The sequence below is a fragment of the Physeter macrocephalus genome, chromosome 2 (genome assembly GCF_002837175.3).
Source record: "Physeter macrocephalus isolate SW-GA chromosome 2, ASM283717v5, whole genome shotgun sequence".
Taxonomy (NCBI): Eukaryota; Metazoa; Chordata; class Mammalia; order Artiodactyla; family Physeteridae; genus Physeter; species Physeter macrocephalus.
In genome coordinates, this window is record NC_041215.1 from 61,229,242 (window position 1) to 61,242,893 (window position 13,652).

At 35.0% G+C, this 13,652-nt stretch overlaps 1 protein-coding gene across 1 annotated transcript in view; it reads left to right on the plus strand.

Annotated features, from left to right (window-relative positions):
• Nucleotides 1-13,652, plus strand: part of GALNT13 (polypeptide N-acetylgalactosaminyltransferase 13) — a 558,990-nt gene that overhangs the window by 511,908 nt on the left and 33,430 nt on the right. Inside the window, exon 11 of the mRNA XM_024122312.1 lies at nucleotides 325-423. Coding sequence (XP_023978080.1) covers nucleotides 325-423 — 99 coding nt within the window. The remainder of the gene's footprint in view (nucleotides 1-324; nucleotides 424-13,652) is intronic.

Here is a 13,652-nt window from a genome sequence, read left to right on the forward strand (position 1 = left end):
AAACTGTCCAAATTTTAAAATGATTTTGGGAAGAATTCCTAATTTATAATATGTAGAGGTTTTCTTCTTTTCTGATACTATGCTATAAACAGAGTGCCTCTTGATTGGATGCTAATGACAATGCTCATGCTATTCAAGTTTACTTGAGAGTTTAGAATCTTATATAGATCTCAGAATGGACACAGAAATATAAAAATAAATATTTAAAGCAATGTGTTCTCCTTGGAGAAATTTCCTTACAAACTCATATTATTTTGTTACCAATTTGCACTTTGAAAATATCAGAAAGACCTTCTGACTTACATTTTTGTGTGTTTCCTTTAGATAAGAAATGTTGAAACAAATCAATGTTTAGACAACATGGGCCGCAAGGAAAATGAAAAAGTGGGTATATTCAACTGTCATGGTATGGGAGGAAATCAGGTAAACTCTCCCTTTTTTATCAGCTTCATATTTGGGGGGAAAAATGTTGTGTAAACTATTCAGGTAGACTATGGCTTAGTTTAGTAAATTAATGGGCATTCTAATCAAGAATTAATTTGCCTATGTTATTATCCCAAGTATTGTAAGAAAGCACTGAAGAATTTAACAAAAAGAGCAACATCTTCAATGAGCCTATGGTGAATGAGGCCAGATGTTTGAGACTCATCTCATATTACCATGTATGAGAAAATGAGGACTACATTTTATTCTGTTGACTGAATCATATAAAATAATCACTCAACAACTATGATGTTTTCCTGATGGTGATTATCCTAAATTTCTTTTTCAAATGTTTACGTATGTCATGTTTTCTGTGACTTTTGGTGGTTTAATAAAATTTTAAAGTGCATAGATAAGCACATCTGTTACAACTTTGCTTTGGCTATCTGAAGACGCCCTTTGGACCAGGTAAAAATGTAGTCTTTAAACAAGATTTATACTTGACTGAAATTCTAGGACACCCTTTTCTGTGTGACAGTCCAATTAATTATCAGAAACTTATACTATAACAAGGATTCTTGTGCTCTCTGTAAGCATTGGAAAGTGGAATGGCAAGGTGGGCCACGTGGAGGCTACTTGGCTGTGAGTCTTGCTGCCATGGCTACTTTCAGAGGCTGAATTTGGAGTTCGTGGGAACTTAAAGCAGAGTTAGAGATAACTGCTCCTCTGTATACAAGCTGTCTAAAAGGGTCAAGAAGAAGCACAGGAGTGAGTTGTTTAGTGCTTTAGAGTGAGCTGAGGAAGCAAAAATTATTCTAATCAGCACAACATGATGGTTATATTTGTAATGCAGCTGAATGTATCAAGAATTCATAGAGAGATCTTAGGGATCAAGATGGCAGAGGAGTAGGACGTGGAACTCACCTACTCCCACCAATACATCAAAAATACATCTATAAGTGGAACGATTTGCTCAGAACCTCTACTGAACACTGGCAAAAGACCTCAGATTTCTGAAAGGGCAAGAAAACCTCCCCATAACTCGATAGGACAAAAGAAGAAAGGGAAAAAAATGAAGAAAGGAACTGGGATGGGAACTGCACCCCAGGGAGGGAACTACGAAGGAAGAAATTTTCCTGCACCCCGGGAAGTCCCCTCTACGGTGAGGAGATCAGCCAGGATGGAGGAGAAGCTTCAGAGCCTCAGAGGAGAGTGCAGCAACCAGTCTGAGGAAGGCAGGACGGAGGGTGACCTGCACAGATGGTCACCACTGCCCCGTGCTCCCCAGCCTGAGACGCTTGTCCACCACTATGGGCAGGGGCTGGGTGCTGAAGCTCGGGCTTCAGAGGTCAGATCTAGGTAGAGGACTGGCATTGGCTGTGCAGAGACAGCCTGAAGAGGCTGGAGTGTGGCAACCAAGGGTGTACTCAGAAGAAGCTTGGACACACCAGAGAGACAAGGTGCCATCGTTGGGGAAACGTGCAAGGAGAGGGGTAGGACCGCCATAGGAGCTTCTTTCCCTGCACACACTCTTAGGCAACAGGACACCACCTACATGAGCTCCAGTGGTGGGCGCGAGCCACCACTGCCGCTAGGAGACCCACAAGCAGGTGCCAATCGCTGCCCCTGCTGTCCCGGGAGTGCGCAGACTGCCACTGCTGTTGGGAGACCCAGGAGTGGGAACTGTTCACTGCCCCTGCCATCTGGGGAGCACGCATGGGCAGCGAGCAGTCGCCAATCACTGCCCCTGCTGCCCCGGTAGTGTGCGGGATGCCACTACCGCTGCGAGACCCAGAAGCATGCAAGGATTCTTCAATATCCGCAAATCAGTGTGATATACACCACATCAACAAACTAAAGAATTAAAACCACATGATCATCTCGATAAATGCAGAAAAAGCTTTTGACAAAATTCAACACCCATTTATGATAAAAACTCTCCAGAAACTCAGCACAGAGGAAACCTACCTCAACATAATAAAGGCCATATATGACAAACCGACATCTAACATTATTCTCAACTGTGAAAAGCTGAAAGCATTTCTCCTAAGATCAGGAACAAGACAAGGATGTCCACTCTTGCCACTTTTATTCAACAGAGTTTTGGAAGATGCTCAACACCACTAATTATTAGAGAAATGCAAATCGAAACTACAGTGAGGTTTCACCTCGCACTGGTCAGAATGGCCATCATCAAAAAGTCTACAAGCAATAAATGCTGGAGAGGATGTGGAGAAATGGGAACTCTCCTACACTGTTGGTGGGGATGTAAATTGGTAAACCACTATGGAGAACAGTATGGAGATTTCTTTAAAAACTAAAAATAGAACTACCATATGTCCAGCAATCCCACTCCTGGGCATATATCCAGAGAAAACCATAATTCAAAAAGATACATGCACCCCAATGTTCACTGCAGCACTATTTACAATCGCCAAAACATGGAAGCAACCTGAATGTTCATGGACGGAGGAATGGAAAAAGAAGATGTGGTACATATATACAATGGAATGTTACTCAGCCATAAAAAAGAATGAAATAATGCCATTTGCAGCAACATGGATGGACCTAGAGAGTATCATACTAAGTGAAGTAAGTCAGAGAAAGACAAATATCATATGATATGGCTTATGTGAGGAATCTAAAAAATGACACAAATGAACTTACTTACAAAACAGAAACAGTCTCACAGACTTCGAAAACAAACTTATGGTTACCAAATGGGGAATGTGGGGCAGAGGAATACATTAGGAGTTTTGGATTAACATATACACACTACTATATATAAAATAGATAATCAACAAGGACCTACTGTATAGCACAGGGTACTCTACTCATTATTCTATAATAACCTATATGGGAAAAGAATCTGAAAAAGAATGTATGTATGTATGTGTATAAATGAATCACTTTGCTGTACACCTGAAACTAACACAATGTTGTAACTCAACTATAATATAAAATTTAAAGAAAAAAAAAGGATCCATAGAGAAAAATCCAGAAGGAAATGGCCCTGTTGAATTTTGGCACCATACTTCAAATCAGACTTTTGAATGATTCAATGGAGAACACTAAAATGAAGTTTCTCCCTAAAACCAAACAAATAAAAACAACTTAATTATTAAAATGTTAATTAGTGCTACACAGTTTGAATTTAAGCAAGAAAATATTTGAGTCAAACTTTCTAAATTGCAGCATGGGCAAATGACCATATGAAAGAAGACGATGGAAACAACATAGGCAGAACAATGACAGCATTCAAAAATGGTCCAGCTTACTACACTGATTCACGAGTGTGAGAGGCTTCTACTACCAAAACCCAATGGAGTCCTGATGAATTCAGCTTCAAATGGCAAAAGGTGTCAGAGGACTAAATATATAGGGGTTTAATTTTTTCACATAATAAGAAATCTGAAAGTAGTCAATTGTTGATAATTTGTTCCAGTCCTCAATAAGTCCACCAAGAAACCAGAAGCTTTCTATCTTTCCAATTTTCTAAAAGTTAACTTTTATCATCAGCTGATCACAGGAGGGCTGCTGAAACTCCAGACATCATGTCCACATTCAAAGCAGGAAGAAGTGGGAGTAGAGAAGAGTTGAAATAGCCATGTCTGTCCTTTTATTAGGCAAAGCAAATGCCTTCCTAAAGGCTCAACACATCTCCATGTATGTCTCTTTGGCCAGAAATGTGTTACTTGGACACCTCATGGCACAAAAACACTAAATACTTCACCTCACACTCATCACAGCTTCTCCTCACAGTTTATTTACCATGGGTATTGGGTGGACATTTAGAAGTGTCTCCCATAATGTGTTTCAACACCTTATGAAAAAATCCAGCTCATCACCTGCATGGTGATTACCTGCAGAATTCAAAAAGGGAAACATTATTTATGAAATCACTCTGATTCTAATACAGATGAAAATGAGGGAGGAAGATCCTTCAGGTGAATTATCCTCATGGAACCATCAAGGTGCCAAGGTTACTGTTAAAAAGGATAACCAGTCATATACTTAAATTTGTCTAAAGGACATGGAACACCTAGATCATAAATGTTTAAAATTACATTATTCATTTACATGAATAATAACCAGAAATAAACTATCCTACTCTACTGTAGACTTCCTGTTGGCTGGGGCTACGTCTTACTCCTCTCTTCCTCCCCAGCACGTAACACTTAGAATAGGATAGGCACTTAATAAATAGTAGTCAAGTAAATAGATGAAAGAATTCAAGGTCAGAATCATGGATTTATACCTTAGTACTATGTAGACATTGCCAAAAATGCTGTTATTATCATAGTAACCAAAAGTATAGACAGACACCAATCTCAGGGATTCATAAATACAGGGAACAAATAAACAGTAAGTAAAAAACCCATACCTACATATTTTCTAATGTCTCTATGTTATCTACTTAATAAGATAAAATGAAAACCAATATTTCTTCATCTATATGAATACTTATTCGTGTCTACAAATGTTGAAAATGCTTATTGAAGCCCATTTTGTTACAACACAAATAATGGAAACAAATATTTACCAAGAGGAGAATGTTTAAATAAATCATGGTGTATCCACAGTTCAGATTACTACATAGCCACCAAAATGACTGAGAGGTCTAAATGTACTATCAAACACTGAAAAGAGGGAAAAATAATGCACAGTACAACTTACTTTGAATTTTGAATGATCTCATTTGTGGAAAATATATGTGAACATTTTCCTCTATATAGTATCTGTAATATATATATGTAAATGCTATACAATTTATTAGAAATGTATACATATCTATTTGGAATACAAATGACCTCTGGAGAGAAGATTAAGCTGGTATATGAAATTTTACTTTTTACCCCGTATTTTTCCGTATATATGTACTACTTTCATAATTAAACAAATAAGAATGGAGAAATTGAACTGTTGAGAATAAAAGAACATATTTTTATAACACTATTCAGATCTGATTAATTGGGTAACTTATCATGATAAGTTACTTAGTATTTTTGAGCTTCAGTATTTTATCTATAAAATGCATAAAAATTTTCCCTCAATTTTTTTCTCTAAAGATTAGTAAAAATAATTAAACAAATAAGAATGGAGAAATTGAACTGTTGAGAATAAAGAACATCATTTTATAACACTATTCAGATCTGATTAATTGGGTAACTTATCATGATAAGTTACTTAGTATTTTTGAGCTTCAGTATTTTATCTATAAAATGCATAAAAATTTTCCCTCAATTTTTTTCTCTAAAGATTAGTAAAAATTTATGAAACAACAATACTAGCATGGCATATACTAAATAGTACATTTTGGTCTATTGCTATTAATTATTCTCTTTATTATTTCCATTTGTGTTCTCAATTATCTCTGTTTTTACTTCTGAAAGTAAAAAATAAAATGTTTATTCAGTGGCTAATGCCAGAGGCAAGATAAAAGCACAAGACACTTCATGGTATTGTTAAGCTCAATAAAATGCGCTGCCTCTCCTGTTATTCTAACAAATATATATTATGAAAAAATTAAAACATCACATAAAACCCTATTATGATATCTTTTTGATGGAACTGAATATTTCTAGCATGATTAATACTAGGGACATGTTTAAAATTTTGATTTACTTTTAAAAAGAACAGATCTTAGGATTTTATTGAGAATGAATAAATTATTGAGAGCTACCTTCTCTTTTATTGCTATTCTTTTATGTTACCATGGAAACAGCATCTATTTTTATGGTTATTTAGGTTTGAATTTTTAGAAGTAGCCCCAACTCCTAAAAATATTCAAATCTCGGACTTCCCTGGTGGCACAGTGGTTAAGACTCTGCCTGCCAATGCAGGGGACACAGGTTCGAGCCTTGGTCCGGGAAGATCCCACATGCCGCGGAGCAACTAAGCCCGTGCACCGCAACTACTGAGCCTGTGCTCTACAGCCTGCAAGCCACAGCTACTGAGCCCATGTGCCACAGCTGCTGAAGCCCATGTGCCTAGAGCCCGTGCTCCACAACAAGAGAAGCCACCGCAGTGAGAAGCCCATGCACCACAACAAAGAGTAGCCCCAGCTCTCCGCACCTAGAGAAAAGCCCACGCACAGCAACAAAGACCCAATGCAGCAACAAAGACCCAATGCAGCCAAAAATAAATAAATTTTATTTTAAAAAAATATTTAAATTTCTTTCTCCTGCTTTTACACAAAAGTCAAAACAAATGCTAATGCTTTTTTTAAGCATGTTTTACTCAGTTACCTTTCTAAAAGGATGCACTTTATATTTCTAGACAATTATACCTTTAACCATTTCTCCTTGCAAGGGTGTTTTTGCAGTTTGGGTTTTTTTAATTTTGGAGATATCAGAAAGAAACTTACTTTTCAGTAGTTCTTGGAAATATTTTTCTTAAACATTTAGATAATCAAATATCCAGCATACTCTTCTCTCCTCATTCCTAGCACCTGGCACAGTGCTTGGGATACTGTAGGCACCTAATAAAAATTAGTCAAGTAAATAGATGAAAGAATGCATGGATGTTTTTGTATCAGGAATACTGTAAAAACAGGGTAGCAAGTGGAGAATTATTATTAAATTCAACACGATCATCTTGAGGTGGTCTCTTTAAAACCTTAGTAATAAAAGTCTTCTACCTCAAAGAATAATGACAAAATTTGACACTCCATTCCTATCTGCTCTCGAAATGCTTTCTTTTCATTAGCAAGTAATATCATGATGATCATTAAACACATTCAAAAGAATGAAAATAAGAATATGATTAGAACTTGAACATAAATTTCTACAAGTGAAAGAAAGAACAATTTACTGGTAGAAAGTGTGTTACCAGAAGTTATGGGATTGTCTTCTTTATACTTCTGAAAAGATGATGTGGATTCCTGGAAGCAATTTCATGTCCCCTACAGTACTAATGACTCAGATTTATATCTTCATCTGCAACCTCTCTCCTGAGCTCTGGAATCTATTGCTAATTAATAATTGGGATTCTTTACAGGCATCTCAAAATCAAAGCTTTCCAAACTGACCTCATTTTCTTCCCTTTCACACAACCATCCAAAATTAAAATCTGACATAGACACTTCACTTCTGAAATTTCATTGGCCACCAAATCCCCTACTTCTATGAAAATAATGTCCCTTGACTCCTACCTCTAAGTTCCTTTAAAACCAGGACCTCTGTCTTTGTCCTAGCCTACACCTTCTTTCACCTGTATGGTAAAACAAACAAACAAAAAAAAACTCATTATTTCCATATATCATATGGAATTCCATAAGTACATTCCATACATGGCATATTAGAATTAAAATCAGATTAAAATCTCCAGCAATTCTTCTCTGTCCAAAAATAAAGTACAAATTCCCTAGTTATGTTATTCAAAGCCCCTCATAATTTCATCCCCATCTGGCTTTCCAGCTTAATCTCCCTTGATGTTATAGTTCCTGTGCTCTAGACATGTTTGATAATTCTTTATTCCCTGCATGCTCTGTGCACGTTCATGTCTCTACAGTTCACTAATACTGTTCTAATTGCACTATTGGCCAAATACTGCTCCACTCACAAACTTAAGACATGCTCACTGTTTAAAACTCAAATAGTTTAGCTTCTTTTCTGCTACCTATTGGCTAACAACTTCTTACCCTAAACAGGGCATATTTTAATGGATAAACTATAATTTATTTCATCAATCCCATACTGTTTAACACACAATGTTATTTATGACTTTTTATTGTTATACCCCAGGCTCATCAATACCCTTGTAGCTAAAATCTGGTGAGCTTCCATCCATATTTACTTCTTTAGAAAGAATGTCTACACATAAGTTTGCTAGATCAAAGGTTATGCAACATTTCAAGGTTTATAATATATAGTGACAAATTGTCCTCTTTAATGTTTCACCAATTTAATAGGACAAATAGCTAAAATAGGAAGAGGTACTATATGATATACATTTAACATGCATTATCGTCTTTGGTTTTTACAACAATCAATGAAGTACATGGTGTTATTATCCTGATTTTACTCATGAGTTTAATGGAAAGCCTGAGATTAATGTGATTGAGGTGGTAAAGCCAGTTTGAACCTAAATCTGCCTGACTCCACACCAGTTTTATATTCACTGCATCTGTATTGATTTCCAGCCACACTCCCCCAGGACTGTGATCACAGTGGCTAACCCTAACTGGATACTGTATTTTTCTTGTTTCTCATCTTAGCCAATTTAGTATGGAAGAAACATTTTATCTTACTTTAAATCATATTTCTAACATTATAAATGCACATAGCATTTCTAAAGTTGGCATTAGTACTTTATGAATTTCACAGTCATGTTTTTGCTTATGTTTTCATTGGAGTTTGAGGTGGTTCTTTATTCTCTTCACCACTTATAAAAACACTTTATTAAGATTATTATCTTCTGTCATACACATTACAGATATTTTTCTGACTTGACATTTTGTTCACATTGTGTTTTCACATACAGACTTTTAAACAGTTTATCCCAATGTTTGTCTTTATGTTTTCTCTTTTTGATGTCAAAATACCATTCTTTTCTAATGAGGTGCTTTTACATGACATTTAACATCATCTTAAAGGAGCCAATGGTAAATAGGTCTTAGCCTCATTGGGCATATACTAGATCTACTCAAATACTGACACTAATTTTTATTTAAAAGTTATATAAATTTTACTTAAAATATATATAAATTTATATAAGTGGGTCAAATTAGAATATACTATTTATAAAATAAACATTTTTCTTTGATAAAATGTAAATATATCATATACATAATATATAATGTATCAATATAAAATTTTTTTTAAACCAATGGTATTTCCCTTTGAACTGCAATATATCTTTAATCAAAAATAGGGAGAAAAGCAGCCTTTGTACATATTGTACTTATTCCTTCTAAAGACCAAAAATATAAAGTGTTGGAAAAACACTCACATTTTAGCAAATGCATTTATAATGTTTCTCTTTCTCCCTGTAGCCACTCATTTGGAGATAGCTAGAAAGCACATGGAAACATTCCATGTAATTTATTGCAGTAAATGATTTACAGCCATTTTTCAAGGTAGCAAGCCTTTAAGGAAGCTTATGCTACCCATTTATTAAAACCCCATTGTCTGTCAAGATAAAGAAGAGATCATTAGGTATTATCTATACTTTCATACAAATGTCTCCTCTTCCTCTAAAACGTGATTATTTATGCTTAAGAAGAATCTAACCTTATGACAGGTACATTACAAATTTTGAAAGTAAACAAATACCTTCTCTCCTCATTACAGACTCTCTCCTAGAGAAAATTATTTTAGTAATACATTCTAATATACTCATAGATTGTAATGGATATATTCATTCAAGAGATATGTATTCATTTTAAAGTTTACCTTTTTATACGTAAAGTTTACATCTTATAATTACTTATAAGCCGTTTCTACACTAGTTTGGTCCCCTTTTAATAACTTGCACACTAGAATTAAAACTCACCAGGGATTTCACAAAGTAAAATCCCACAACGGCCTGTGAGGGAAAAAAAAGAACATTTACCATTCATTAAATGTTTAAATGAGTTGGATACATGAGAGCTAGAAGAGAGCAGTTATTATAACCTCTATAGAAATAGGGATTATTCCAAGAGCCTTTCAGTCTCCATAATGCTTGGCTGGGAGAACTTCTCTTGACTTTGGTTGGCTTATGCTCCTACCAGGAGACTAAAATATACTGAGGATGGAATGGTAAATTGTCTCAATCACTCATCCAACAAAACCTGGTTATGCTAGCCTATAATAGATACTCTAGATGAGGTTAGTAGATGATGTTAGTAGGAGAAAACATCTAAAGACGTACATTTCACATTGACCTGGTTTTTCAGGGGGTCATGTGGTATCTGTTCATCAAGTCCATCAATACAAGAGTTAGTTCCCTTCCAAGTAAGTCTCAGCAGGGCCTGCTATCATGGGATCAGTCTGGTATCAAAAAAACCTTTGGGATACATATACAAGTCAGTGAGACCATTATTTCTATGCTACTCTGTTTATTCTTGATTCTTTTCATTCTATTTTCCTAGGAAATTAAAGCTCCAAAATCATACCAATTCCTGGGCTTACACCCATTGCTTCAAACTGACTAATGCATATTTCTACTTGAATGACCAAGTGTAGCCTCAAATTCAGTGTGTCTATAATTAACTCATCTTTCAGGAAAAGCCCTTTTTCTTCAATCTTTGTATTCATCTATCTTTTACATTTTCTTCTTTTATGTCTTATCACACACCCTGCCCTTCTCGAACTAGGCACTAAGCCTTGTGGATTCTTTCTACATGTCCTTTTTCCCTATTCCTTCTTTTCTTTTATTAATAATTCTACTTTCCAAATCTTGGCCTTGATTGCTTCATATTTGAGTTACCACAATAGTTTCAATATAGTTTCACCAGAGCTCCAGCCTGTCTTTACTCCACCCTCATTCAATAATGAAAACGCCTTTAAAAATACCATTGCCAACTGGAAAAACAAAAAACTTTAGAGCCCCCAGTTATTACAAAATAAAATTAACATTCTTTACTAGTCAAAGCTCTACACAGTCTGACTCCTTCTTACCCTTGTAATTTTATCTCCTATTGCTCACCCATACAAACTCTCAACTCTATTGTTACTGTAATCCATTTTAAAAAATCATATCCTTGCCTTTTCTTTTACCCACCTGATATCACCTTTCTCCACTTTTCTAACTACATAAATACTAGTTTACGTAATTCCATAGTTTACACTGTTCTAGTTCCACTTCAAAATTCACCGTCCTCCATATAATAATTTGTTATTTTCTGATTTTCAATATACATTGATACTTCCTTTTTCTGAACTCACTTTAATTTTTCGCATTTGTTTTTTACTTACTCATATACCATATCTCGATGTTTCTCTTTTAACTCTCATATTTTCATTCAATTGTGTTTATTCAACTCATTTCCAAAAACAAACTGTAAACTTTTCTTGAAGCAAGTATTAATTTCCTTTTCTTAATCCTTCTGCAGTAATAAGTGCTTATTGAAAGAATGGGTAAACAAATTCATACAAAATTTTCAAAGTTACTCAAGGATCTGCTGTTAACACAGAAATAGCTTCAAAATTTGGGAGAAACCACATAAAGAAAAATTTTCCTGGAAGATGAAACTGTTCCTATGAAAATGCCTAGATTTGAGGCTGTAATAGGCTAAAAAATGACCCCCAAACGTATCCACATCCTAAGCCTTGGTACCTGTGAATGTTACCTTATATGGCAAAAAGGATGGTGCAGATGTGATTAAGGATCATGATATAGGAGATTGTCCTGGATTATCTGGTTGGCACTAAAAGCAACCACATGTATCCTTATAAGAGGAAAGCAGAGGGAGATGTGACACACACACAGACAAGGAGAAGGAAATGAGACCACAGAGGCAGAGATAGGAGTGATGTGGCCACTAGCATAGGAAATATAGTCTGTTGCCAGAAGCTAGAAGAGGCAAGGTACAGATTCTCCCCTAGAGCCTCCAGAGGGAACACTGCCTTGCTGGTTCCTTGATTTCAACCTAGTGAAACTGACTTCAAATTTCTGGCCTCCTTTCTGTGAGAGAATAAATCTCCATTGTTTTAAGTCATCAAGTTTGTGATAATTTGTTTCAGCAGCCACAGGAAACTACTGTAGGTCCTCACAAAGAAAACTACAGGAAGTCTCTAGCTCAGTGTTCTTAAGCAATCCACCCTTTCGGAGGTTTAAGATATAAGATATGAAACCTTCCTCAAAGTTAAAAGCATATATTACTTTATCTTGCTACTTCAAGAAATCATGTAATAGCTACAAAGAATGGCTCTAAATTATACTGGTCCTACAGAATATTTTAATTATAAAAAATTTGGTTTTGGAGATTCCATTTTGAGTTTTTGTATTCTATTTTAGTACAATTGTAGTAGTAAATAAAATTGTCAATAGCTCTAAATCCTATATTAATAAAAATTTTAAAGTATAAAATAACTAAAAGTGAACCCATAAATATTAAATATGATGGCCTTTTCCATTAATAGTTAATAATTTCTGCACAGAAGTTTTAAAATTGTTTTTTCAAGTCTTAATTCAAGAACTGAGTAAACAATCAACAGGTAACATTTTAATTCAAACAAATCATATTATCTTTTGTATTAAAGAAACACGTATTAAGCTTGGAGTTGATTAAAACTTGCAGGAACTTAAACTAATGATCTTATTCTGCCTAGTTTTGCCTGGCCAGAGTGTTTCCTGGCATAGAAATAAATGGCAAATCTGTTGTGTTCATTCCTTTTCTTTCCCCTTGTAGGAGTTACTGAGAGACTGTGAGATTGTTTTCTTAATATCTCCAAAAACTGAGCACTAGTACTGTCTATTTCTTAGATCTATCTTTTCTTCTAAGTGTTGTACAGTCCAATTTTAATGTGTTTCTGCTTAATGACAGTTAACATCTATCACATTTGACACTTTCTTAGAAGCAATGGAAAAACTGGCAATGCAAGTCAACCTAGAAAGCACTTTTACTATTTTACTGTAAAGCGTTTAAAATTAATACCTGAAATCCTACATTCATTTAAATAAGCCACATCTTTGGCTCCAAGCTTTCTAGCTGTAAGTTATATGATTTATTGGGTCAATAATATAAAAACAAACCAGCTTCAAAAAGGTTCAATTATTCCTGGTGTTGAGATAATAAAAATGTCTACCCTGATTCCTGATAAGGAGAGAATTATATGGAAAAGCAAAGGCACTGGACTAAACTTGGAGGGGACAACAGTCTCTACGAAGGCATCTAAGGAAATGATGATGATATCAAAGTATGTGCACATAGTGGACAAAAGAAATACTTATTCTATTGATTAATCAATTAAAGGGTATCATCATATCAGCCCATGCTCTAAAAAGCTTAAAATTAAATTTCTATAAAGCTTAAATATTAAAATACTTTAAGATCTTTGGGAAAATTCACATAAATTTGTATTCATTTTATTAATGGAATTTCCAGAATATTTTGAAAAACCCCCTTTGAAAAGTGAAATAGCACACTTTCACAAAGCAGAAACTTTAATACTACTGTATTTTTACAAAATACACACACACACAGGCATATGTACTTCTCTTATTGCACATCACCAATAGAACTTTTCTTACTGACAAGGGTAGACTGTTAACCGAAAAACTTACTAAAAGAAAAATGTTTT